Below are 22,660 nucleotides of genomic sequence, written 5' to 3' on the forward strand. Positions count from 1 at the left end.
CAGGCATATATTTTCCTGTCTTAGGACCTTTGTGATTACTTTTCCCCTGCCTGGGGCTCTCTGCTCACAGATCTTGTCATGGCTGGTGTTTTTTACCACTCAGCTGTCAGCCCTAATGCCACCTTTTCAGAGATATCCTCCCTAACCACCAATTTCAATTGGCTCTGCACCTCCCTTCCCAGTTGTTATTTATCACTGTTTTATTCCTTACCAGTGCTTATAACTATTTGAAATGCTTTTGCTTGTTAGCTTGTTTATTGTCATTGTCTTTCTCCCTTAAACAAACTTATTAAAGATATAGGTTTAGCTCCTGTAACAGGTTATCTAAAATAGAATAGAAGCTTATTTCACTATTAAATAAAAATTAAGTAGATGATATAAGGCCAGTGTGACAACTCTTCATACCTCTTGCTCTGCCACCCCCAACATGCTGCTTCTAAACCATGGTCCAAGGTAGCTGCTCCAACTCCTGTCATCAAATCTGGCCAGCAGAGAGGAAGAAAGGAGAATGAGACAGCTCCTTCCTTTAAAGGCATGGCTTGGAAGTGGTTCATATCACTTCCCCTCACATCCTTGGCTACAAGTAGTTTCTGCAAGGGAGGCTGGGAAATGAACCTTTAGTTAGCTAGGAGTCAGTGCCCAGTTAAATTCTACTACAATGGCAGAGGAGACAACTAGTAATCTCTGCCATCCCCTTTCCCTCTCACACCGCAGTAAAAAGTAAGATCCAGGAGAGCAAGAACCTTGTCTGTCCTTCTTCAGCACTGTATCAGGAAGAGTACTTGGCCCAGTGGATGCCCAGTACATATTTATTGAATAAATTAATTGAGAAATTCAACTTTTCATTCTGGAAGGAGGACTGTGGAAACCTACAGACCTTTTAACCATCAAAATGAAGATACGTCCTAATTTTGTTTGTTGCTAATGACTTTTCATTTTGTTTATTACCACAGTTTTATATACAGACTTAGAAGAAACTATACACAGCATCTAGGTAATGCTATCATTGTGTAGGAAGAAGAGATCAAATATAAGACATATTTGTAAATCATGCTAAGGAGAAAGACCAAATGAATGTAACTGATGTATCAGCGAGTAGAGCGTTTATGTTAGTAGATAGCCAATTAGATTAACATAAGCTTACAGAAAGACAGACCAACGACAGTAACTCCTGAAGACTGGGAATTCCAACTGATCCATGAAATGTGACACTCATGATAAATATGGCATTTTAGAGAAATTATTCTTGCCATGATTCTGCAGGTTATCACTTGTTAACCCAAAGCTGTAATCGTTTCCTTTTAATACAATTAACTTTCAGAAAAAGGAGAGGAATGCATTCCAGATAGTTTAAAATAGTGTTTGAAAAGTTAAAGCAATTGCCATGAAAGGAGAAGTAGAAGGTGGATATTCTCTTCAAGATCTCTCAAATTCCCATGGTCTGTGTGAAGTGACGTAAGGAAGATCTTGTGAGGGAGCAAACCTCTTCATGTAGTAGTTCCAGTTTGATACACATGTTTCTTTCTGATGCAGTTATTTGTTTCTCTTATAGAATTTTCATCTCATTGATTACCACCTGGCAGCATTCATCACAGTGATGCTTGCAAGGAGGCTTGTATGGGCCCTCATCTCAGAGGTAACAGCTCATTCACTGTATTCTATCACATATAGCAAAAGTTAGTTATTAGAATGGGTTCAGTTTGAAATGTGAATTGTCCAAATATAATTTGGATACAATTATAAATTAATTTCTTTACTCCCATATGAATTGTGCTAGGTTTTGGTTTGTTGGTTTTTGAGGAACATTAGCCCTGAGCTAACATCTGCCACGAGTCCTCCTCTTTTTGCTAAGGAAGATTGGCCCTGAGCTCACATCTGTGCCCATCTTCCTCTATTTTATATGTGGGAAGCCTGCCACAGCATGGCTTGATAAGCAGCTGTGTGTAGGTCCGCACCTGGGATCTGAACTGGTGAACCCTGGATTCCTGAAGTGGAGCACGTGAACTTAACCACCACACCACCAGACTGGCCCCTGTGCTAGTTTTTTTTTAATAAAGATTTTCCTACAATATATTTAAAATTTAAGTGTGATATAACTCAAGAGAACTGTTAGAAATCTCATTTGTCCAGTAGGAACTTATTTCTAGCTTCCAGGTTCTTCAGTACAATCTTTCTAATTTTAATAGTTACAGTAAAAATACGATGAATTTTAGGTAACCATTGATAGGAAGAGTTATATATAAATAAACAATTGCATCTAAAACATTGTTTCAAGTAACATTCACTTGAAATTATTTATATACCATTTGTGGAGTTGCTAGCAATGGATTTGTTTGAGTTTATTAAAACTTGGAATTTTAAAATGACTTGGAATTTTAAAAATCCAAATTTGCATAGGACTAATCTTGAAGATCAGAATCTAAGTTTAGTGGGCAGAGGAAGAAAGAATTGGGACATTAATAGGATCCTTTTAAAATTAAAAGTTGTTGATAGAATTGGCCATTGGTATCATTTTTTATATATTTGTAAACCCCAGTGAGGGAAGTTAAATGTTTTAAGACTTTGTTATCTGTGCCGTACAAATGATTACAAAAACAAAAACGAAAAAATGTTAACTTAGCTAAAGTGGTTAATAATTTTAATCTTAGAGTTTATAATTCAGTGAGATATATTAAGTGAGTAGTTACTATAATCACAAATAACTGAGAAGCAGCTTTTTTCCTTTAAAACATATGTGGAGGGGCTGGCCCCATGGCCGAGTGGTTAAGTTCGCGCGCTCCGCTGCAGGCGGCCCAGTGTTTCGTTGGTTCACATCCTGGGCGTGGACATGGCACTGCTCATCAAACCACGCTGAGGCAGCATCCCACATGCCACAACTAGAAGGACCCACAACGAAGAACTACTATGTACTGGGGGGCTTTGGGGAGAAAAAGGAAAAAATAAAATCTTAAAAAAAAAAAAATATGTGGAAAGTCTTTGTATCTTTAAGCTCTAGTTTTCAGGAACCTTATTTCTGAGCACAGAGTAATTGCAGATATTAAGTCATAATCTGAAAGCCATTTGAAGTTAACTGAAAAACATTAGTAGTAGGATTGTCTGTTCTGCACAGTGGGAAAGGCTGTCTGTAACCTTTTCTCCCAGGTTCTTTATTTAAGTTATGAAAATAGATGCTTACTTTTGGCTGTAATGAGAAGCTACATTCTTTCTTAAGAGGAACTCAGTGGAGTTTTATGTTTACATCTGTCAAGACAGGCAAGGAATGATTTAGTTTCATCTCTTCAGTACTTAGAAATGGTACTTGGGTATGTCAAATTAGTATATCCAGTTAGTGTGTAAACCCTTCATAACTGGGGTTTCTACCTGGGAGCCACAAGGGCTATAACTCGAAGTACTCTGTTTCTTTTACTGATAGCTTAACAACAGAGGAACAGCTTTTGCATAACCTTCGTTGGAGACTATATTAGCTGTTTTCTAAAGAAACCTGTAATTCTTACTGAGAACAAAATACTTAAGATAAATTTAAATAGATTTCTAGTCAAAGACTTAAATCTGTATTTTAATGTCCATCAGAAAGGGAATGTTTAAATAATTATTGTATAGCTACATAATGGAATATTATGCAGCCATTAAAATAATGAAAATGTCTTCATGTAAGATATTAAGTGAAAAAAGGAAAGTACAGCACTGTGTTTAAAATAAGGCAGGTGGAAGGAACAACATATATTTGCTATTCGAATACATTTTTTTCTAGGACATAGAAACTAATAATGGGCTGCCTAGTTGGTGGCAGGGAGACAGGGAAACCTCGCTGCAAACACTGTTACACATTTTCTATTTTGAGCAGCGTGAGTGTATTACTTATTCAAAAATTAAACATAAGAGCTGTATAGTGGTTCTCTTCCTAAATTATCTAAATTAGATTGGTAAGACCCATTATAAGTCAGCTTTCCTTCCTTTCATCAAAATATGTTTGTTGCCCTTTTTTTGATTATATCACAGAAAGGATCCCTACTCTGAGAAAGACCCATCATTTTTAAGGAGAGGCAGTTAATTCAGAGAACTAAATGCTGTTCTAGGAGGAATACCGCTCCAGCTAGATGGACTCTGTTTATTCCCCTCCAGGCCAATTCCACTTCTCTACTTGCTCCACAAGACCGAAAGTTATTCAACTATTCTTTCACCAACCTGAGGCAACACTGTTGTTAAAAAATTGTTTTTCTAAATAGAAAAGTGGAATATTTTATTGGAAAATACTAAAATATAAAGCAGAAAAATGTTTTAAATTACTCACAACCCCATTATTGAACTACATTCATATTTTTTTTCTAATCTTTATAAACATATAGAGAATATATCTCTCTTTGGGACATTATCTTTGTATTGTCTGGATATTTGGGACATTATCTGTATACAGTTTTATATCCTGTACCCCTCACTTAGGAATAATAGTGTTAGAAATATTTTTCTACTCCTTACTTGGCTAATTCTTGCTTATCCTCTAGATCTCAGCTAAAATATCACTTCCTCAGGAACTTTTCCTAGCTTAGGGTCTCCTGTTATTTGCTCTCCCTAGCAGCGTACTCTTTTCTTGTAGCACTCATCACAATTGTAAAAATAATTATTTGCTTAATTTTAAGTTTTATATTTGTTGTTCTTGGTTGGGCAGCCTCATAAAGACAGACGTCTTGTTTGTCTTGATTATCACCAGGACCTGGTATAGTATCTGTCACACAGAGCACAGTGGTTAAGAGCTTGGGCTCTGGAAGAAGGCAAAAATGATGAATACATCCAGGCTCTGCTGTGCTGGTGACATTGGGCAGAGGCAGCCTTTTTTATTTCTAACCCTAAACTTTTCAGAATAGAGGCAGTGAGTAATTCCAATGGCTTCAATGCCTTCCCTAGGCTTTCATACATGAGGTACATCAGCATGAGGTGTGTATCGGGGAGTGATATGCAACTATTTGCTCTGCTATGGCTGAGAATGCTTGAACCTTCTCCACAGTTTGACGTTTAAGCAGTTCATTATGATATTAATTAATTCACCTGCTTCTTTGCATTTATAAGTAACTATGTAAATAGTACATATTGAATGTATGTTATATGTGCCATGTAGTATGGGTAAACTAAGAAATGGTAGAAAGGGGGGACCTAAAAGGCTCTTATGCCTTCCATGTGCTATTGAACCCAGATAATTTTTTTCCCTTTCTGAGATCTGGCACTGCTCTTTTGGAGGTTATAGAAATACACCATTATCCCCTGCGTTTTGCTCATTCTCTCCTTCCTAGTTACTTGGAAGAAAATCACATTGCAGGGCTTCATGTTTCGACAAGTATGTTTTCTTACTATATTTAATTAGTTTTAAAGATTTGAGATTAAAGAAGAATATTTGAACAGCTGTGATATAAAGAATTGGAAGGGATCATGCATTATTTCCATGTGTGCAAAAGTCAAAAAAGAAACTTTTATTTATGTAGGGATTTGTCCTGAAGATCTGATTATTTTTTGAAGCTTCAGTAATTTATTAAAGATTAATTCAGCAAACAGATTGTGGGGAGGATTCAAAGAAAACTAGAAACTGTTGCTGCTGTTGAGGCCATTACAGTCTAGTCAAGAGTCAGATAAATTAGTGGCTTGCTATCTTTATGTATATAAAAATTACCTGGTGGGTTGTTAAAATACAGGTTCCTTGACTCCTGATTTTGTTCCCTATATCTGGTGAGGAAAGTCAGTAGGAATTTCGTGTTCAATAAGCAGCACAAGTGATTCTGATGAATGTGGTTCATGGACCATACTTTGAGAAGCCCCAGTGTAAACAAATTATACAATATTGTGGGAACTTAAAGGAGGTCTATATGAGGTACTATGGGAATACAAGGAGGAAACAACTAACTGTGCCTGGAGAAGTCTTAATCTTCAAGAATGAGGAAGATAAGGTGGTGGAGGGGAGAGATTGCCAGGAAATCTCACTCTGCCGTGATGCTGACGTCACTTCTCAGATTTTTAATAGCTCTCCACTTGAAGAAGGTTCTCAGTACACTGTTTTAATAGCACATTTCTTGATGTCATCACTTACTGATTCAAGAGTAATTACAGACCTACGGTGGTAGCGGGGTTTGGGTTCAGGGTTTTATTTGTTTTGCTACCGTCCAGGGTCACTGGTGGACGTGGCTCTGGAAACTCAGACCAGGAAGATAAGGTGGGATGGGGCAGTTTTTCGTCTCTTCTCCCTTCCTTCCTTTCACACACACAGTTTACCTTCCACTAAATCTACTAAGTCCTTACTTGAGTCACATTGTTTTTGAATAAGGTCATTTATAAAATGTTCCTTTTGGTGCTTCCAAACTTTCAGGCTACTAAGGCGGGTGCAGCGTCCATGATTCACTACATGGTTCTGATATCCGCTCGCCTGGTGCTGCTCACTTTGTGTGGATGGGTACTTTGTTGGACCCTCGTCAATCTCTTCAGAAGCCATTCAGTCCTCAATCTCCTCTTCCTTGGCTACCCGTGAGTACTTCAGTTTTACCATTTTATTAGTAAGTCTTTTAAGAAATTATTTGGGTTATGCAAATGATAGTATAAAAAATGAAAATGAAACAAAGTATAAAAAATGAAAATGGAAAATAGTGTAAAAAAAGGAAAATGAAATTCTTTGAATATAAACCAAGAGTTCAGAAAATTGAAAAAAATCAGAGGGTAGGATGACCGTATAATTTATTTTCTAAATTAGGATACAGTTAGGACAACAGGCATAAACCAGGACTGTTCCAAGAAACCTGAGAGGTACGGCCTTCCTACTAATGGAGAATATTTTAATTAGCTCTGTTCACCAAATAAAGGCGCCTAGTACTGCCCATATTGGAACAAAGGGTGGTTAATGTTAGTTGAATGAACTGGCTCAACCAGTCTTACCCTTTTGGTCAAATTACTTTGATCTTTGGCTCCTTATAACAGAAGAATGCCATATTCAAGCCCTATAGACTTAGATACTTTTTTTTTTTAAAGATTGGCGCCTGAGCTAACAACTGTTGCCGGTCTTCTTTTCTTTTTTTCCCCTTCTCCCCAAAGCCCCCTAGTATATAGTTGTATATTCTAGTTGTGAGTGCCTCTGGTTGTGCTGTGTGGGACGCTGCCTCAGCGTGGCCTGGCGAGCGGTGCCGTGTCTGCACCTGGGATCCTAACTAGTGAAACCCTGGGCTGCCAAAGCGGAGCCCACAAACTTAACCACTCAGCCTTGGGGTCAGCCCCCATATACTTTTTTTGACCAACATTTTATTATGGAAACTTAAACACACAAGATTGAAGAAATTTTTAAGCAAATACCTACGTAACCTCCACCTAGATTCTACCCATTAATATTTTACTGTAATTGCATGACAATATCTGTTCATCCATTCCTTTATCCATCCATCAATTCTTATTTTTGGTGCATTTTAAAATTAAATCACAGGCCTCAGTTTACTTCCCCCAAAATATGTCAGCATGTGCATATCAATAACTAGAGTTTGATATTTTTTACAGTTTTTTCTTTTGAGGTAAAATTCATATGCAATAAAATTCACAAATCTTGTGTACATTTGCTGTTTTGATAAATGCATATACTGTGTAACTCAAACCTGTTCCCATATAGAACGTTAACAATTCCAGAGCTTCTTTCATGCCCCTTTCCAATCAATCACACCCCCCGCCTCCCAGAGGCAACCATTGTTGTAATTTTTTTCCACCAGAGATTTGCCTGTTCTAGAATTTCATAAATGGAATCAGACAGTAAGTACACTTTTGTGTGAGGCTTCTCTCATTCGGCATATTGTTTTTGAGATTCACCCATGTGGTTGTGTGTGTCAGTAGTATTTCATCGTATGAATATACCACAGTTTGTTTATTCTCCTATTGTTGGACACCTGGGTTGTTTCCAGTTTTTGGCTATTGTTAAAAATAAGACTGTTAGTGTACATTCTTATACAAGTCTTTTTCACAAAGATATATGTTCATTCTGTTAGGAGAAATATCTAGGAGGGGCATTGCTAGACCATAAGGTAGAAGTATGTTTAGTTTTATAAGAATCTATCAGACCTTTTCCCAAAGAAGTTGTATCATTTTATCTTTCTACCAATTCTGTAAGAATTCTGGTTGCTCTGTATTTTTGTCAGCATTTAATGTTTTCTGTTTTTTTAGATTACAGCCATTCTGATGGGTGTATAGTGGTATCTTATTGTACATATTGGCTTATTAAACTAACTACCTTGCTTAGTTTAACTTGTATACACTTGACTAATACTTTCTTCATTGCATGTTAATAGGCAGCTACAATTTATTGAGCTCTTATTATGTGCTAAGTGCTGGACTAGGTGCTTATAAACATCACCTCATGAAATCATCACAATACCCCGGGGGAGTAGTGTATTTAGTCTGCTATAACAGATCCAAAATATTAGTGGCTTTAAAAAGTTATAAGTTTATTCTTCTTTCCTGTACAGTGTGTATGGAAGTCGTCTTGGGTGGCTATGGCAGCTCCATGGTGTCAGGACCCAGGCTCCTGCTATCTTTTTTGCTCCACCCTCCCCTAGCAGGATAGATTGTCAGGGAGGCTGGAAAATTAAGTCTTTAGTAGGGCAGCTGTATCTCAACTAAAATTTCTGTTGATATGGAAGAACAGGAGAACAGTGGCTAGCAGAACAGGAGAATTAGTGGCTATTAGCCACAGGTAAAGACAGGTTAAGAGATTTAAAAACGTTGCCATGGTCAAACAGTTTGTGATAAAGACTCAGGTCTTTTTGATTCTAGAACCCTTGTCTTAACCATTATTCTATATCAGTAGTTTTCATACTGTGGTTCCCAGACCAGAAGCACCAGCATCAGCTGGAAATTTGTTAGAAATAGAAATTGTCAGAATCTACCCCAAATCTACCGCAACAGAAACTCTAGAAAGTAGGGCCCAGTAATTTGCCTTTTAACAAGCTCTCCAGATGATTCTGATGCTTGCTCAAGTTTGAGAATCATTGCTTTATACCATTTATGGTGCTGAAGTGTAAGCATGAATTTATATGTGTAGTCACAGTATAAAATCAAGGTATAATCAGAGATTGTGTGGGTAAGGATGGCAGGAGGAATCTTTCTATTGGTAGTACTAGGGTATGTCTAATTATAGTGTTTAAACAATTATTTAAGGCACTCATCAACTCAATTCATTAATGTTACCCTTTTTCCTACAAAATGAATTTTGTATGTTATAAATACCATTTTTCATGATTCAGATTAAGGTGTATACTTTATTCTGTTTATCAACAGCTAGTTGAATCAATAAGAAGGTTAGTTATATCTGATATGAAAGGCTAGTTATGGATTTATCAAGGAGTATTTTGGCCAAATTTAAGAGGATTGCCATCATCAAAATAGCTAGCAAGCTTTTTCATTTCAATTTATGTATATAAAGAAGCTTGCTTATTTGTGGAGGCTCTCCACACCCCATGAAACAATGAAATAAGCATGTACTTTAAACAAATTTTACTTTTAAATATATTTACCTCCTTTACTTTTTAAAAGTTGTATAATCTAACTTTTATCTGACTTCAATTTAAAAATTAAGTATGAGAAATTTAAAATGCTAGACAATGGCAATGACCACATCTTTATTTTCTTATTTATTCATAAGATAAGAAAGGGACTTTTTTCTGCCTCTTTTTTTTTTATTTGATTCTCAGCTTTGCAGGTGAGGGTAAATAAATCCAAAGATGAGCAGCGGTAGCTCTTACATTTATCTTGAATCTCTCCAGTGCTCTCCATAATCTCTGCTATTGCATTCTAAACCTCCATCAGGTCTTCTGGTAATCCATTCTTGCCTTCCTCCATTCCGTTTTTCATTGTCGCTAGAATGACTTTCAAAATGGAAGTTGAATCATGTTACTAACCCTCTTTAAAATTCTTTAATGAATCATTTCCTTTACCTTACAAAGTCCTCCATAGTCTAAGCCTTTGATGGTACCTTTCCAGTTTCTCTCATTCTACCCTATATCAGTTGTCTGTTGCTACATAATGCTGTAACAACCAACCACAAAACCATGGTAGCACACCACAGTAGGTGTTTATTGCACATATCCTGATCTTAGCTGAGAGTTCAGTCACATGTGGTGGGATTGACTGGCTATCAGTTTAGACAACTAGGACAGCTCAGCTCTGTTCCACATCTCTCATGCTCTGGCAGGCGGGCCTGGACATGATCACATAAAATTAACAGAGTGGCAAGAGAGCAAGCCTCACTGTGCAAGCTCATTTCAAGCTTCTGATCACAAGCATGTCTGCTGACATCCCCTTGGCCAAATACAAGTCACCTTGTTGAGCCCAGTATGGGGATAGGGCAGGGGCACCTCACCCACAGAATGAAGGCTGTGTGGTTACATGGCAGTGGGTGAGACTATAAGGAAGGGTAGAGAAATGGGGCCATCATTGCAGTCTACCGCATACCCAGCCTCTGACTGCCCCGCCCTCCCATGTTCAGCAATAATGAACCTATAGCCTTCTCTGGCCTTCGCGGTTTTGCACATGGGCAAGTTCTTCTGCCTGATGCTTCCACATTTATCCCTCCCACCCTGCTGCTCCAGGACCCATTCACATTGGATCCTGGAGCTGCTGTTAACCATCCTGTTACTTACTAATAAGCTCATCATTTCTCCCTCTATAGAAAACTATGATAGCTGACATTTGTCTGTTTTTTTATAACTAAATAAGACCTTTTTTATTTGCTGTTTTTAATATCTGAATTTATGTCAGTGAAATGACTTATTTGCAATACCTAGGTCACACTGTGGAAGTTACTTAATGAGGACTTGGGGAAGTATTTAAAAATTTTTTAAGGAACCAAAAGTTGGAGTAACTATAAGAAGTTACGAAAAGTCTCAAAAATATTTAATACTTTAACCAAGTAATTCTACTAATAGAAGTTTATTTATTGTACTTCTAGAATTTTTTTCATTAATCCATCAAATATTTATTGAGTGCCTATTAATTTTCAGCCGCTATTCTAGGCACGAAGGGTACAGCAGTGAATTAAGCAAACTAAAATCTCAGGTTTGTGAAGCTTACATTGTAGTGAGGGGAAGATAGACCCAGAAAAAAACCTAATAAACATGTAAAATATATGGAGCGGTAAGATCTATGGAGAGAAATAACCAGGCAAGGGGAATTAGGAATGCCTGTGGTAGTAGGGGTGGTGATGTAGCGCAGAGGCAGGGGAGCCCCACTAAGAAGGGGAAATTTGAAGTGAAAAGCAAGCCATTTGAAAATTAGCACATGCACTCAAGATCTGTGTAGGAAAGTGCTTATCCCATTGATATTTATCATAGTGGAGAATAAGAAATGGCTCGTTTCCCACAAGAGAAAAATGGGTAAATTTTGGTACATCTATATGGGAATACTGTAGTATCTTTAAAAATTGCTACAGAGGGGCTGGCCCCGTGGCTGAGTGGTTAAATTCACGTGCTGCACTTTGGCGGCCCAGGGTTTCACTGGTTCAGATCACTGCTCATCAAACGATGCTGAGGTGGTGTTCCACGTAGCAGAACTAGAAGGAACTACAACTAGAATATACAACTATGCACTGGGGGCTTTGGGGAGAAGAAGGGGAAGAAAAAAGATTGGCAACAGGTGTTAGCTCAGGGCCAATCTTTAAAAAAAAAAATTGTTACAGAAAAATGTTAAATGATTTGGGAAAATGCTCAGTACATGTGTACATACATAAACACACACCCAAAGTTAAAACAACAGACCAAAACAGTTTATACTGTATGAGGCTAAACATACAAAAGAAAAAAGTATAAAGTCTGTGCACCTAATTATGAAAAATGTAAAAATGCTTATTTCTAGGTGATTTGTATTTTGTCATTGTGATTTCCTGTAGTTTTCTATTATTCTACAATGAATATGTATTGCCTTTGTGGGAAGAAATTAGTTAAAGAGTTTCCCAAATAATGAATTTACCATTAACAAAGCCCCTGTCATATTATATTTGCTGTGGTGAATCATCACTGTTTTACTAACGTAGTTATAAGATCTAATGTTGGTGGCATCTGTGGTCTCATTTTATATCACCTTTTCCTACAGGTTTGGTGTTTATGTTCCTCTCTGCTGTTTCCACCAAGATAGTAGAGCTCATCTTCTTCTCACAGACTATAACTATGTGGTCCAGCACCAGGCAGTGGAGGAAACTGCCTCCACTGTGGGTGGCTTGGCCAAATCCAAAGACTTCCTCTCCTTATTGCTGGAGTCGTTAAAAGAACAGTTCAATAATGCCACGCCCATCCCCACCCACAGCTGCCCCCTGTCTCCAGACCTCATTCGAAATGAAGTAGAATGTCTGAAAGCAGATTTCAACCACAGAATCAAGGAAGTTCTCTTCAACTCCCTCTTCAGTGCCTACTATGTTGCATTTCTTCCCCTGTGTTTTGTGAAGGTGAGTGGTCACTTGCTTTTATGTGCTTGCTGGATTTGTGTGTGAATGACATAAACTGGGTTGGTCTTATTTAATCCCCCTTTTCTCTGTCTCCCCTTTGGCAGCCTGGATGGTGGAGTTCGGCTGCATCTGGAGTGCACTAATACCGCTCCTGGTTGGCGGATAGGTATTTCCATATATGTGATGCACCCGTGGTGGTCCCCTTTTTTCCTTTTCCTTTTTTTTTAAGTTTTTTTTTTTCAGTTTCCCGGGAGAATAAAACTTGTACTTATAATAGAATCGGTATATAGTAGCTTAAGAGGACCGAGGAATCAATAAAATTCAGCCTACTGTGGTTGATCTTGACATGATTATCAGGAGTTTTCTTGAATTTAATCTAACCTTTACCTAAACTTCAGTTTACTTCAGTAGAAAAGAAAAATGGTCTGGATGTCACTTGAGCCCAAAATCTTTTGGAACATTGTAGTTCCCTTCCTTCACCCATTGAGAAGCACATCTGCAACCGGAGTGGTCAATCACTGAGAGCACTCACTTCTTCCAGAAAGGAAGCACTTAAAATAAAATTGCCTCTCCCTCCCAGCCCTAACTCATACAGCCAGAAAGTCAGGTTGAAGGATTTTGGAGGACTCTGCTCTTGAACTTTCTGCACGGACAGCAGGACAACCAGTGCATGTGTGACTCAGTGTGGCATTTGTCTGCAGGGCGTATGTACACGCACCCATCCCTGCCTTCTTGCTCACCAGTGCATGGAACATTTCTCTGTCTTCTGATCTCTTCCAGAGTACCCAGTACTATGACATGCGCTGGTCGTGCGAGCACCTCATTATGGTGTGGATCAATGCTTTTGTCATGCTCACCACACAACTGCTGCCATCCAAGTACTGTGATTTGCTACATAAATCAGCTGCTCACCTGGGCAAGTGGCAGAAGCTCGAACATGGGTCCTACAGCAATGCTCCACAGCACATGTGAGTAGGCTAGAGGGTAAAACCATGTAACACCTTTCTACATGCTGCTGATCATATTTATTTGCTTGTATGTCATTCTTGATCTTGGCTTTGAACATTTAATTTTTAGTTTTTGTCTACATGGATGCTTGCCATCACTCTAAACTGAACACAGGGGACATTAACTCATTTCCACCACCATCCCCAGTTCCTCCTTAAATGCCTCCTACCTTTCAACTGCCCAGTCACTCTAGAGTTTGTAATTTGTTTCCCAAGCTATAATCTTGGAGTTTTCTTTCAGTCTTAACCTTTTGCCCAAATTCAAAGAATCATGATATGTTTTTAATTTTCTTTAGAGGACTGTAGGATTCATCTTCTCATCTTCATTACCACAGCTAAATAGTTGCTAGCTAATCATCTCACACTTAGGCAGCTGGAATTTGCTTCTCTCATCTTTTCTTTCTAAAAAATGCAAATTTGTTCTAGTAATTTTCCTGTCCTGAATTATAATTTTTTTCTTTTCTTCCTAAACTCACTAATGAATATTTCCCTGCTATTCCCACATTTAAATGAAAACTGTCCCTAACTGAATTCTCTCTCAGTATTCCTCTCATTGTGTCCCCTTGTCAGTCATTTCTTTGCATGGTCCCTATGATCCAAAATGGCTAACTTTAGAATCCTTTTGTTTTCTCACTTCTGAGTCCTTCATCATACCTTGCTCTCAGACCTGGACCATCTTCATCTTCCTCCTTTTTATAATTTGAACATTTCACAAATTTCATCCCCTAGAAATTCGTTCCTAATTAAGTGGGACAGATTGAGGTGACCTTCCCTTCCCCTCTCCCCCTCAGAGTCCTCCCTTCAATTATCTGCCTTGATGTCTGATACAGATTAGCACAGGCCTTCAAGCCCAGGAACTGAAAGAGATTGGGCCAGGCTGAAAAGAAACCCGACTGTGGGCAAAGGACAAATTTCAATAAAAATTGAAAATACAATCCACAGTACTAGTACTGTACATCTTCAGGCTCCTGATGGCACATGGCCATGAGGTTATCATCACTTTAATGCTGGTAAGTGTGAGCAAGGCTGACGGAACATTTTCTGAACTGGGAAAGCTTCAGGGTGCTAGAATTTTTTTTTTTTAACATATCTAAAATGCTGTCCCAGTTCTTACCCTAGGAAACTAACCTTTCCAAAATCAGGAAGAGATGAATTAACTTAGATTTTTTTTAAAAGCTTAACCTGAAGATCCCCATCCCTACCCCAACTCCATTACATTGGTGCTGGAAAGAATGAAGCTTCTTCCATAACTTCTTTTTCCTAGAGAAACTTCTATAAAAATAAACCAAGAAAGTGGTAAAAAGAAAAGTCTTTGTGTCAGTACCTTGTGTGTCTCTGTGTTCTTCAGTATAGTTTCTTGCATATATGAGGCATTTGAAGTATGTGATAAATAAGCTGATTGTCTATATAGCTTTTCGGGATGTAACTCTGCAGCAAATGTCATGCTAGTTTGACGTGTTAATTTCTCCACTGCTCTTATTGCCATCCACTTTCTCTTCTTGTTCGTTCCCTCCTGCATTTCCACAAGTAGACTCTGCTCACTTGAGATTGAGATGACAGTCCACCTGCTTGCACTCGATTTCCTGGCTCAAAAATGCTTAGATGCCTTACTTCCACATTTGTTTCTGCTTGTTCTCCTAAGCCTCTTAAGTCCTTTCACACTAAGTTAACTGTATCACTTTGCCATGTTTTTACTATACGGCAGTGAAGTTAAAATAACAAATCCTTTCTAACTTCTTCCAGTCTGACCACGGAATTACTGTGTTTTCAGAATTCAGGCAGATGAAGCCTTGAATATTTAATGCCTTCCATAGAAATAAAGCTGGCCTTGCCAGATGCTATCTTATCTGTAATTGCCAATTTGCTAACATTGCATTTCTTTCTCCCTTAGTTGGTCAGAAAATACAATATGGCCTCAAGGGGTGCTGGTGCGACACAGCAGATGCTTATATAGAGCCATGGGGCCTTACAACGTGGCAGTGCCTTCAGATGTATCCCATGCCCGCTTTTATGCAAGTATCACTTATTTCTTTTCAAACATAAGCTTAGGGGTGGTAGGAGGCCACTCTGTGTAAGCATCTAGCACAGTATGTAGCACATACTAGGAAATTAATACCTGGTAATGACTACTGCTGTAATACTGGCCCCTGTCTTTTGGAAATATCTTCTGAAAGGCAGTTTGAAGGTCAGATACTGTTACCCCAACTTCAACAGCTTGGCTGGTTTCTCTAGTTACGTTGGAATTTGAGTCTAGTATTACTTGAAACAAGTAGGCCATTACTTAAGCCTTTCTATTTTTATCTTATAATTTTTATTGTAATAGTTTGGTTTAGTGGTATCCTTACTATATTGTATCTGTGTATCCTTAAGCAGTATTTAATATAGTAATAATGTAATGGGATTTTTTGGGTATTTGTCATATGTATCATCTCCTTAAAATACCTTGACTTCCCCTTTGAAAGATAAATGCCATGATCTGTGGCCTAACTTTTACCTTCTCCTGAATTAGAAGGAAAAAAGTCTTAAAAGGAGAAAGCAATAGACGCCTGCTAAACTCAGCTTCTGTTTCATTTGAATCTACTATGCCTTGGGTTATGTTCTATTTGATCTTTCAGTTTTCCAGAAATTCTGGCTCCAGGAGGCAGAAGTATTTACTTGTAAAAGGCCAGCAGATCAATGGGAGTGGGGGAAAGAAGGTGCACGTAGGGGACCGTTCTTAGTGAAAATAACTGTAGTAGTACAGCGCATTGCCTTTGAACAGACATCATAGTCTAAAAAAAAGGATTGGAGACCTTTTTTTGAAATACTTGAATCCTTTTTTCTCTCCCTCCCATCCATCCCTCCCATTTCCTTGTGAGGGTACATAGACTTTCTGGTTCTGCAGGTATTTGCTACCAATGAAACACTGAGAACTTGCATCAGGACAGGATGCTTTTAAATACCATGGTCGGGGAGGGTGTGGCAGGGTGGGGGTTGGGAGGAGCATGGGGAGGGTGAAAGGCCCTTGAATGAGGAAACTACAACTATCTCCTAGGCTCCTGTGGGATTGCCTTAAGATGGAGGAGTGGATTTAAGTCACAACTTCATAAGTATTTGGTTTCTACATGGAATATTTAATTCACCCAGCTGAATTCCATAGGCCTTTAATGTCTTCTGTTGGCCCTTGCTATCCCCTGGAAACCTACAATAAGCAGATGCTTTGTCAGAATTTTCTGCTTGAAAAATAAGTATTTTCCTTGCCTAGTGTTGGACAGCTGAAGAATCAGGTAGAATCCAAAGAAGAAGGATTAGGGAAATTAACTTATTACTGATTTGGCAAACAGTAAAATCAGCACTTCTCAAAGTGGTCCTTGGTCTCCTTGCATATAAACCACCAGGCTCACTCTTCAGAAACAGAGATTGGGGCCCTGGCCCAGACTGCTGAATCAGAATCTCTGAAGGATCCCAGGGATTTGCGTATTTGGAAATGATTCTTAGGCACTCAAAGTTCGAGAACACTCATTTAAAATGTGCCTGTTACCTGTAGCTGTTAGAATTTAAAGCCTGTCCTCACCTTTCTAGTCGTTCAGTTTATTGCTTACTAGCACCTTTAATTATAATTGTTATAATTGCCACAGAATCTGAAATTGCCTGAGTCCTTTTAGAATATTAATTTAGAGCCAATTTTATACACGGTAGTATGTAATAAAACCCAGGTTAAGCGTTTTCTTCCTCTTGAAGGACCCTGAGAACCTGGCTGCCTTTCAGAGCTGTCATGATAATTTGGCTTTATTCTCAGATTTGAGCCTTGAAGTGTAAATTAGTTCTTTTAGATCCGATATACTGCTGTTACCACAATTTGCAACCTAAGACCTCAACCTTTCTATTCCTACTATGTTTTTGTTAGTAAACCAGGATTTAGCCTCTTAAAGAATTTGATGGAAGTGAAAACAGTGAGCCTTGCTTTTAGCCACACTCTAATTCTGATTAATTTTTCCTTCCTTCCTCGTTGTCCTGTCTCTGTGCACCCTACTTCTCAATATCTGGGGAAAAAACCCCAAACAAACCCAACAGTCTTCAGAGACAGAGTTCTTTTGAATATAATCCCTTTTCATGTCTCAGGGGCCGTGAAATAAAATTTCATTATTCCTTGAGCAAAAAGGAAAAGGTTTGAGTCTCTATAGCAAGAAATAGCCTGATTGATATTCAGTAAGCAGATCTATTTGTTATTGCCTATAGTAACCTATAAATAGGAAATTTTTAGGAGAAAATTTGTAAGAATAAATACAGCGTTTACTTTTTTATGAAATAATGTGTTGCTTTTTAACTTCCTTACAGTTCCTATTTCATCGTCCATTAAGGCTGTTAAATCTGCTTATCCTTATTGAGGGCAGCGTCGTCTTCTACCAGCTCTATTCCTTACTGCGGTCGGAGAAGTGGAACCACACACTTTCCATGGCTCTCATCCTCTTCTGCAACTACTATGTTTTATTTAAGCTCCTCCGGGACAGAATAGTATTAGGCAGGGCATACTCCTATCCACTCAACAGTTATGAACTCAAGGCAAACTAAGCTGCCTCTCAGCAATGGGGGAGAATTCAGATAAAAATATTTTCATACATTCTATTTTTTTCTTGCAATTTTTATAAATATTTAAGATATTTTATATTTTGTATACTATTATGTTTTGAAAGGCGGGAAGGGTAAGGGATATTAAATGTATCCATAAACAAGGTGATGTGATCTTTCATGTGTTAGTATATTTGAATAATATACAGGTGAGAGGTGTGCCTCTCCAGTAAAGAGATCGATTTGTTTGTGTGGCTCTGAAATAACTCATTCATTTATGAACACATCTCAAAAAAATCTTGACACAGTACCTTTGGTGTGTCTGTCTTTCCAGTCCTTCTTATTATCTTTAATCCTCATTTGCCCTTATTGCTACCAAAAAGGAGATGAGTGGAATTGCCTAAGAGGACCCATTCCCTTTTTCTTTGTCTGGCCAATACTATTGGAATACACAGGGGAAAGAGTGATTATAGTTTTGGGTGGGCTTCTCTGTTCCCTACTGGGAGGAAGAATTTCTGAGACACGAACTCAGTGTTCTGTTCGCCCTATGACATTTAAATATATTTTTGAATAAGCTACCATCCTGAAACTCAGGATATTGCTGTCATTTTCCCTGTTCTTTGACTTCTTTTGCCCTAAGGATTTTCCTTTCTTCGTTAGCTGTTTGAAATAATACTTTTTAAGACAGAAAGTCTTTAGAGTGTCCACACTCATGAAGGAGATGGTGTATGGCTGGATCAGTGGGAGAAGATAAGTGCAAACGCCACGTGGGCTGGAGTGGGCAGGTTGAAGATACCGAGTGACTGGAAGAACGGGTGAGTCCTCAGCCAAACGGTCTTGAACACAGTCTAGCAGCAACCCACCTGCAGCGGCCTTTTTGGAGTTAGCAGTAGAAGAGAAATATAAGAAGTTACCTCTTTGTCCTCAGATAATTTTACATATGCCCAAATTGTGTATTTTTCATTTCATACTCCAGCACCTTCATGTTGTGAGCATTAACCCTTTTCAGTCCATGTTCTTGAGAGGTGATACACTTAGTCAATTGATGTCACTAGTCATCTAAACTTCTGAGGCCTTGTCTTGAGAGCCTGAAATATATTCTCATGTATTTTCTGTGCTCAGTTTGCCTTTTTTACACTGTAAAGTTTTTGGTGAAACACAATATGACTTATGAAGTAAAAAGACCAATCGTGTAATTCACAAACTGGCTCTGAAAACAATTCTTGCAGAAGAGTTCCCAATAGGTTTTCAGCAAAGGCAGCTTTGTGAGGTGTGTAGGTGTATATGGATACAGCTACTTAGGTGACTGCTATGTTTAAGTTAGCCATTGTTTTCTTTAATATTTTGATGTCTATGCTTTCTTTGCTAAGTTACATTATTTGGCATTCAGTCTGCGTCTGTTCAGCCATTCAACAAATATGTATTGGCCACCAGGCACTATATTAGGCATATTAGCATTGGGGATATAGCAGTGAATAAGAAATGCACAGGCCCTACCATCATAGAGCTTACAGTGTAGGGGGTGAGAGGTGCAAAATGTGCCATAAATAAATTTATATATAATACAGTGTCTCCTAGCAGTAGTAATAAATGTAAAGGGAAAATAAATCAGGGCAAGGAAATAGAAAGTGCTAGGAATGGCATTGCTAGAAGGCATCTTTGAGGAGATGATTTTTGAGCAAAGACCAGATGAAGCAAGACTGACCCATATAAATAGCTTTGGGGAGAATTCCTGTTACAGTAACAGCAAGGACAGTCCACTGAGGTGGGAACAATTTTGGTATTTGGAAAATCGCGAGAGAACCAGTTTATTGCTTGTTTTTTGTAAAGTCATTCGGTCCAAATATGGTGGTTCTTGGAGACAGGGAGAGTGGGAAAGCTGCCATCTCAATATTCTTTCCTTAGGATCTTGAAGATATGCTTCTTTTGACTAATAACCATTTTGATGAGATTACTTGATAGCTGAGAGCACATTGGGTGGCCTGGGCACAAAGGTGTCTCATCAAAATGGCCCCAAGTTGGTTCTGTCATTGAAAAGTAGCCCAGATAACTGATTAGGGATTATAGACTAGTCTTGTAAGTTGGCTTGATTCCCCCTTCTGGTTTGACCTGTCTTGGCCAAATCTTAAAGGAGTAGCACAGGAGGACCAGATGCCAAGCTGGCTAAACAAATGAGTGAATATAAGAAATAAATAAAAATTAATTTTGGCTAATGGAACTGCCAGGTGCCCCCTCTCCTTCCAGATAGGACACCATCAGGGAGATAAAACCCTTCAGTTCAACATGTTCCTACCTTTTTCAGCTGTCCTTTGTGGAAGGTCCACGTTCAGATGGGGGAGAGAAAAATTACTAGTTACTTGTATATTCTATTACTTACAGATCATGTAAAAGAAAGGACGCCATCTTTGTTTAGTGATAGTAGGAGATGTATACACATTAAAAAATGGCCTTTTTGGGTAATTTTTATATGTTAGGAAATTAAATGGTGTATATGTTAGGAAATTAAATTGTGGAAAAAATGGTATAGCAAAAGATCAGTCAAGTGAACTTGGGATACTGGAAAAGGAAAGAAGATGCTTGACCAGTTGTCTGGGTGGCTTAAAGTGGGTAAAAGTGTCCGAGTAGAGGAGGGTAGTTCATGGGCATGAGCATGATGGAAATATTCCTCAGTATCCTATTTACTCTGATTCCATGTTATGTTCCCTAAGCTGCTTTCCCTCCCCTCCTTCTCAATCAATCACCTCTACCACGGCTCCTCCCCCCATTTCAATTTATTGAGCAATTATTATGTGCCAGACACTGCTGGGGGCCAAAAAGAGTGATGTTCAGAGTTCATTAATAGAAGGCAGAGAAGTAAATCAATAATTGTGACACAAAGGTGTTGAGTAAAGGAAGTATATACAAGATGCGGAGGTGATGCAGAAAAGAGAGTGATCAACTTTGCTTAGAAGCTACAGTGTCAGGGAAGGCTTCACGGCAGCAGAACACACATGATGCATTTTAAAGGAGGACTAGGAGTTTACCACATAGATGGGGGGAGGGTTCATGGAGTGGGAACAGGATATACAAAAACTCGAGGCAAGGATTTGCACTAGGCTTTTAAATAACTAGTTCAGTAATGCTGGAGAGCTGTGCAAGGAATGGATCCCAGAGGGACTTGAAATCCACACTAAGGGGTTTGGATTTTTATTATCCTGTAGGTCTCAAAGGGGCGATCTTTGGACAATCAGAACTACTAAATCAATCTTGAGGTTGAAACCCAATAGTGTGGACCTTTCACAAGCACTTCAAGTAATTCTTAAGCAGACAGAAGTCTGGAAACTTGTAGACAGAAGACAGCTAATAAAGGATTTTAAGCTGAGGACTTATGACCCAAAGGGCTCGCAAGTCAAGGGTTCTCAAAGTGTAATCTCTGGACCAGCAGCATCAGCATCACCTAACTGGGAACTTGTTAGAAATGGAAAATTTCAAGCCCTACCCCAAACTGACTGAGTCAGAAACTCTGGATGGAGCCCAGAAGTCTGTTTTAACACACTCTCCAGGTGATTTTGAGGAGACCCACTACCCTAGCTTAGACAACTTTGGTAGCAATGTGTAGAAGAGGTTTGGAGAATGTCAAGGAGATTTAAAGCAAGACAGCCAACCATTTTAAAAAGTACATGCAAATAGAAAATGGGAGGAGGGGTGGGGTGTCACCACTGTGTGGGTGATAGAAAAAGTCATGTGCATGAATAAGATAATGTAGGGACACGTGGAGTGAAAAGAGAAAGAAGGACAGAATTCTGGTGAATAACAACATTTAAGCGTAGAGGAAGAGGAAGTTTTCAAATGAACAAGACTAAGAAAATAGAATTCCAAGAGATGAGGTGAACTAGAGTTTCAAGAAAGGAATGATCAACAGTATCAAATATTCAAGAGACTGAGAATTGACTGTTGAATTTGGTTATTAGATCATTGTAACTTTAGTAAGAAATTTTAATGGAGCAAGGGGGGCGGAGGTCAGTTGCAGTTGGTCCAGAGTAGTGAATTGGAATGAAGAAGTAGTGAACTGGAAAGAAGAAGGGTTCTTGGGAGCCTTTGGGAAGAAGACTAGCATTTCCTCTGAGTTAGAAGGGAGGTTAGATACACACAGATGGATAAAGGAAAGTAGCAGCAGGAAGTGGAAGAAACACATCTGATAGCATAAACTCGTGGTCAAGTAAGAAGCAATTATCATTTTAGGGTGTGAGGAGGCATCTAGGAGGAGTCTTAAAATAATGGAATGGCCTTTGTAAACTTTGGGAATGAGGCCACTGCTGAGGTGGTAAACCATAAATTTCCAAGACTCTCACTACCATGGCTTTATGATTTTCTCTGGTCTAACTCAGTAGACGCAGTAGAAGGGTAGAGTAGATGGATGGAAAGAGTCCTGGTTTGGAGATTTGCCCAGCAGATATGGCTAAAGGACTAGTGAACAAGAGAGGTAATGGTGCTGGTGAGAACAGTTGAGATGATGCATCTTGGGGTCTGGAAAGACCAGGGAAGGAAGAATGAAGTCTGGTGGGGGTATCCTCTGTCAGAAGGAGTATGGGTGGGCCAGGCATTAGTAATCTGAGCAAGTAGAAGGAATAAGGGAGTAAGGAAAGGAGAAGTTCTGAGAATGGAATATGGGAGTTTAGGATCA

The 22,660-nt window shown here is 38.8% G+C and overlaps 1 protein-coding gene across 2 annotated transcripts in view; it reads left to right on the plus strand.

Moving 5' to 3' along the window:
- TMEM39A (transmembrane protein 39A) overlaps positions 1–18,260 on the plus strand; it is a 34,212-nt gene extending 15,952 nt beyond the window's left edge. For both annotated transcript variants that reach the window (XM_070583840.1, XM_070583839.1), the window contains exons 5-10: positions 1,553–1,636; positions 6,350–6,504; positions 12,094–12,442; positions 13,223–13,410; positions 15,341–15,461; positions 17,767–18,260. In XM_070583840.1, coding sequence (XP_070439941.1) covers positions 1,553–1,636; positions 6,350–6,504; positions 12,094–12,442; positions 13,223–13,410; positions 15,341–15,461; positions 17,767–18,000 — 1,131 coding nt within the window. In that variant the 3' untranslated portion in view covers positions 18,001–18,260. The remainder of the gene's footprint in view (positions 1–1,552; positions 1,637–6,349; positions 6,505–12,093; positions 12,443–13,222; positions 13,411–15,340; positions 15,462–17,766) is intronic.
- Positions 18,261–22,660: the final 4,400 nt, after the last annotated feature.

The sequence above is a fragment of the Equus przewalskii genome, chromosome 18 (genome assembly GCF_037783145.1).
Source record: "Equus przewalskii isolate Varuska chromosome 18, EquPr2, whole genome shotgun sequence".
NCBI lineage: Eukaryota > Metazoa > Chordata > Mammalia > Perissodactyla > Equidae > Equus > Equus przewalskii.